General features: G+C 44.6%; 1 protein-coding gene across 1 annotated transcript in view; it reads right to left on the bottom strand.

The window, feature by feature from the left end:
* Positions 1-5,297, bottom strand: part of UBE2S (ubiquitin conjugating enzyme E2 S) — a 29,487-nt gene extending 24,190 nt beyond the window's left edge. The window contains exon 1 of the mRNA XM_070944426.1: positions 5,114-5,297. Within this exon, the coding sequence (XP_070800527.1) occupies positions 5,114-5,116 (3 nt within the window). The 5' untranslated portion in view covers positions 5,117-5,297. The remainder of the gene's footprint in view (positions 1-5,113) is intronic.
* Between the last annotated feature and the right edge of the window lie 703 nt (positions 5,298-6,000).

Consider the following 6,000-nt stretch of genomic DNA (forward strand, 5'->3'; position numbering starts at 1 on the left):
TGTGAAAAATGGTCGTAAATCGCTTTTTTCAGTGCTGTTGTAACTTCAGTCACTAAACAAACTGTTGTAAATCGAGGACTACCTGTAAAAAAGCAGTAGGAACATTAATAGCAATAATCATTGTAACATTATTTTCCTAAAAATAGGTTAGTGAAGGAAAGCCAGTTCATGGTCAGTGTTCAATTGTCCTTTGTGCATTGTTATCAATAAAGACTTCAACACCATTAATCACATTAAGTATGGTGTATCCAAAGATGACAGGCCAGGTTCATTAGGGCACGTTGGGCAAACAGGTGTAGACACTGTAGTTGATTGCACTGGTGGCTCTAGACCTCTGCAGCTCATGTTATGTTGTGCTTCCATAGCGCACTTCACTTTGTAAGCTTGACAGCCATTATGGATGAGGCCATGCCAGGTAGAATGATTTTGTGTTCCTGGGTAATTGGGTCTATGTCAGGGAACTTCAGGGGGGCCTTTAATGTATCTTTGTAACTTCCCTCCTGTCCTCCAGGTTCCTCAAGAGTTCCTCAAAAAGGAGTTGCTTGGGTATGTTCTAATTTGGCGTAAGGATGATGTGATCTGCCCACTGGCTCATCAGCTGTATGTAGACTGATGGTAGATTTGCTCTAGAGCACGGTGTCCAACCACAGCAACTTTAAGACTTGTGGACTTCAACTCCCAGAGTTCCCCAGCCAGCCTGGGCTTGCTGAGAAATACTGGGAGCTGAAGTCCACAAGTCTTAAAAATTGCCAAGGCTGGACATCCCTGCTCTAGAGCAGTGTTCCTCAAATCTTTGGGGACCAGGGACCAGTTCCGTGGAGAGAGGTTTTTCCGCAGACCAGAGGGCGTGGTTTCGTGTGCTGCCTGCATCCCGTGAACCGGGCTTCACTTGAGTGTCCCAGTTTCTGGCATGCTGCAGACTGGTGCCGGTCCACAAACGGGGGTGGGGACCTCTGCTCTAGAGAGAACTTCAGTGTCTGGTACTTTATCTGATGCCTAACATTCTGTGAAGCCAGGACATGTGAAAATGGTTGAGTTGTCTTGCATGCATTCAATAACCAGTCTGCGTTTTCACAGAAGGGTAATGAAAGGATACAGAGGCTCCATATACCCTCAATTTTGTTCCTGGACTAATTCCTCAATGCTCCCACAGAGTGCAGTCTATTGAAAACAGAACTTGCCTTTGATATTTTACAGTTAACGTCTGTATCAATTGGTCACTACTGAGGAGAGGCTGCTACCAAGATAACTGGGCTGCTGCCTATAATTTTTGCCTTTTGTGATTTTGGGTTGTGTGTATGAGGAGCAGGCGGGTCCATCCCTTATACCTTGGAGGATTCTCTGCCATCCAACCCCTCTGGCCATCCTGCCATTGTGGAACTGCTGTACTACAGTCTTTGAGTTACAACTGTAATGGAACCTGCCCATCATGGTCATAACTCATAACAGATGATTTTATGACTTGTTGTGGCAGTCATTAAAGGAAACCCATAGTTCGCTATGAGCTGATTTTGCCAAAAACTGGAAGTAAATGCCGGGTTTTGGCGAAACTGTCACAAAATGGAGTCATGTGACTGTAGGATGTTGCAAACATCTATAAATGCAGCTTGGTTGCCAGAGTGCTTGAAGTGTGGTCATTTGGGGAGGGGGGAGGGAAAAGAACTGTCAGAACTTTGAATCCCGTGACGACCCCCCCCCATTGGTCAGTTAGAATTTCAAATGGTTGCTAAGCAACTGGTCATAAATTGAGGGCCATCTGTTTCTGACTAAATACAGTGGGGCTGCTGAACTTTGCCATGATCCTCCACAGCCCTGGCAGCTGACAGTATCAAAGGCTTTCATGAGGTCAACAGAAGTTGTATAGAATCCATGATTCTGCTCCTGATGTTGCTGTGTGGCAACACCACCTCTACAGAGCACCAAGATTCCTCAGTGGTTATCACATACTCATCAATTGCCTTTTCTCTTGTCGAAGTGTACAATGGGATGCATCTTTACCTTCCTGAGTGGATCCTTGCTTCCAAATACTGGAATACCTCAGTGATTTTATCTATACATAGAGGACCACTGATTTTGTATACCTCTGCAGGTGTGGTGTTTGTCAATGGAAAGCTGGCCGGCACTTCCGTGACTTCAGCTATTACTGTGGGTGATCCATGGAGCTGTTGGATGTCAACCTGGGGAATCCTGCCTATCACCTCACTGTTAGTAGACAGTCAGTTGAGGATGGTTCTAAAGCAGGGGTGTCAAACTCAGTTTCATTGAGGATTGTGTTTGACCTTGGGGGGATGGGGTGGGCGTGGTCAGCTTGACGTTACTCATATCGGGGGTGCCTGTGGTAGCCCAAGTGCTCTGCCAGTGAAAATGGGCTCCCGAGCTGTTTTCGGCTGTGACAGCCTCTTGCAACCCTCTGCCAGCGAAAACAGAACTTGGGAGTGCCACCTGCGACCCTTGCGAGCTCCGTTTTCTCTGGCAGAGGCACTGTGGGCCGGTCCTTTGCTGTTTCCAGGGCAGACCCGCGGACCAGATCTAAGCATCCTGTGAGCCAGATCCAGCCCCCAGGCCTTGAGTTTGACACCCCTGTTCTAAAGTGTTCAGCTCCTCTCTGCAGAATTTGAGCCTTCTCTACACAGGTAGACCTCAATTTAACAACAGTTCATTTAGTGACCGTTCAAAGTTACAATGGCACTGAAAAAAGTGACTTTTTCACACTTACAACCGTTACAGCATTTCCATGGTCACGTGGTCAAAATTTGCACGCTTGGAAACTGACTCATATTTGACGGTTGCAGTGTCCCGGGGTCATGTGATCAGGTTTTTGCAACTTTCTGATGAGCAAAGTCAACAGGGAGGTCAGATTCACTTAACAGCCGTGTTATTACTTTAACAGCTGCAGTGTTTCACTTAACAACTGTGGCAAGAAAGGTCATAAAATGGGGCAAAATTCACTTAACCAATGTTTCACTTAGCAACAGAAATGTTGGGCTCAGTTGTGGTCGTAAGTCAAGGACTACCTGTAATGAGTTTTACATTGCACTGAGGAGGGGCAAACTCCAGAGACTGACACCTATAGGTAGTGTTAAGGCCTTCATAGAACCATTTCAAGTGGTTTTCCTCAGCATATCCCTATACTTTGTCTGCCTTGGTGCTCAGCCAGGCATCTTGTACTTTAGGCAGTTTATTCTGGACTATTCTACAAACACTGGTAAAGGTGTTTTTCTTGGCAGCTGATAAGTCATTCTGATAGAGAAGACGAAGGTGATGCTTTTCAGGAAGTAAAGCCTGTACCTCTTCATCATTCTCATTGAACCTCAACACTGCCAGCAAAATGTAGGTCAGCAAGCTTAGTTTTAAGTCTTCAGCCAGTGCTGAAAGTGTCCTGGGGTTCTTCATCCTGGCCCCATTAATTCTTTTCATGGTTTTGCTTCCTAGTGATCACCACTTGGGTTGGACATGGACATTTTTGAGACAATGAGCCTGTGATCTGTCTAACGTTTGGCACCACACATGGTCTTGGTGACTCTGCCTGTCTTTTCTCCTGACAGTGACATAATCAGTAAGATGCCAATGCTTAGAATGGAGGTGCATCCAGGAAGTCTTGTTATAGGTGGTTAGCAGAAAGCTGTATGTGGTGATGAGGTCATATATTGTACAGGTCTGCAGTAAGATACCCCATTACTGCTACACTTGCCCGTTCCATGTCTTCAAGTGGTTGCTTGCCAGGCTGCAGAATTGCACCCTATTCAGATATCAGAGCAAAAGACTTTTAAAAGACTAACACTGATCTTAAAACAGTATTGTTAATAAAACCATTATGATTCACAGCCTTGATTACTGTAACCCACATTTACAGTGCTAATGAGTGAAAAAGTTGACAAATATGGAATAAAGAATATTTGTAGCTCAGGGTTAACATGAGGGGTCCTTGGTGCTTTCTGAGCTTGCTTGTTTTCTTGCAGACGATTCCTTACCCAAACTAGGTAACATCATCAGCGTTAGTGCTAGCATCACTATCACTAGCAAGTTCAGAGAGCACCAAGGACCCCTCAAATATGGAATATTCCCCTCTGAGAAAAGGGGCAACTTCTCATATCCGGCAGGAAGAAAACATGCAGTTACCTAGATGCCTACCAAGAAAAATGCACACCACTTTAACACTTGTCCAGATGATATTCTGTATCAATAAAGATGTGCTAGAAGCTGTCCTAAAGCACTGCATTCCAGAAAAATCAAGCTTATTTATGTAGTTAGTGGTTAGAAATCTATTTTCCTTTTAATGGATAGAAATCTATTTTCCTGTATAAATATTTGTGGTTTTTTTAAAATATCATCCTCTGGTCTCCAGAAAATATGTTTTCATAAGAACTAACCATAAGATATGCCACACTTGTTTCAGGGGAAGAGGTTGGAGGGGGCAATAAAGTTAGAACAAAGAAGTAAAGTAATTTCAAACATTCGTTTGAAATGTAACATACTCCATGGACAGCCCATAGTGTCTAAACCAAACTTTAACCTTCTTCAAACTATTTAAGCTGCAGAGATCTAAAATTTTAACTGAACGTTCAGAAAGACTGAAGGCCATGCCACATCTCAAAAAGCAATATTTGGGTGCATTTTCCTGCAATAGTATTATGTCCCACCCCACAATCATTTACTCAATTTAACATCCAACATACAAGTAGATCTGAGAAGTGCTCTGCATACTGAAAGATACCATCCTGTCCCAAAATAAAACTTTGATAACTGTTCATGCATTTTCAGTGTAGAAATCTAATGCTCATCAGAAGCCCAAAGATCACAAAATCTTGCATAAAGCAGCTCAGGATTTTGGTCCCTAATTAGTACTATAGCAGTAGACTCAGGCACTGACACTCACGCCATGCTACTGGATTTTTGCACTTGTGTCTTGCACGTGTGCCTGCAACAGCACAACCATATAAGCTCTCCAGATTCTGCTTTGGGGAAAGAGTTCAAGTTCACCATCCGTTAAGGTTTACCCACATCCCGAAAGTTACCCATGTAAACCCATCCAAGTTCTGGGGAGTCCCAGAGACCAAGCTTCAAACTTCGAACAAGTAGGCAAGGAAATGACACACAGCACTAAGCTACTCACCATTGTGTTGGGTCTGCACGGAGGTTGCAAAGTAGCGCAATTTACCCTGATCTCTGGAAGGCTCACATACGCGCCTTAATCGATACTTAGATCTCTTCTGATCAAGGAACCTATCCTTAATTGACTTGGGGGTTCAGACAGCCCCCACCGAGTGGATACTGGATCTTCTTGTTTAGGAAGTTTGCAAATGTATGCTTTTAGAATATTTTCCCCGTCGCCCCCCCTTCTTCTTCCTCCTGCTTCCCCTCTGTGAGACACCCCCCCCCACCAATTTCGCTCTTCCACCCTCACTTTAATGGGGGTGGCCTCTGACCAACAAATGATTTTATAATCCTCGGTCAATATCAGTCACACCCCTTTAGAACCCCGGCTACCCAATCAGGCCCGCTAGAACAGAGAGAGTCCGATCCACCCCCTCCCTTCTTGGGTCCTCTCCTCGCTGAGATCCGTTGACAACCAATATCCGCGACAGTCGGCAGCCAATGGGGATAGACGTAGTGGGGAGGCGGAGCAATAGAGCTTGATTGGAGGAATTTGAATATGAACGCTTGGGCAAATTGGCGTTTAAAGGGAAGGTGGTTTATCTACTAACGGTTGTAAGAAGGAACTAGACGAGGGGCGGGTTTCAAATTGTTCGATTGATGGGAACCTTTACCAATAGAATGCAAGCGTGGCCGAAAGGCGCTCGCGTAAAAAATCGCAATTGAGGTGGCCGTGGAACCAATAGACGACAACAAAGTGGCCAACGAGGAAAGCCTTTTTAATCCTTATTCAAACAAAGCGGGCAGGGTCCTAATTGGCCAAAGGAAAAAAATAATCCCGCCCACCAGGCAGAAGAGGCATCTAATTAAAACGGAGAACGAAAAATATATATGTTGATACAGTAC

This window comes from Pituophis catenifer, unplaced genomic scaffold (assembly GCF_029215685.1).
Source record: "Pituophis catenifer annectens isolate HBS135680 unplaced genomic scaffold, rPitCat1.0.hap2 SCAF_5, whole genome shotgun sequence".
NCBI classification, from domain to species: domain Eukaryota; kingdom Metazoa; phylum Chordata; class Lepidosauria; order Squamata; family Colubridae; genus Pituophis; species Pituophis catenifer.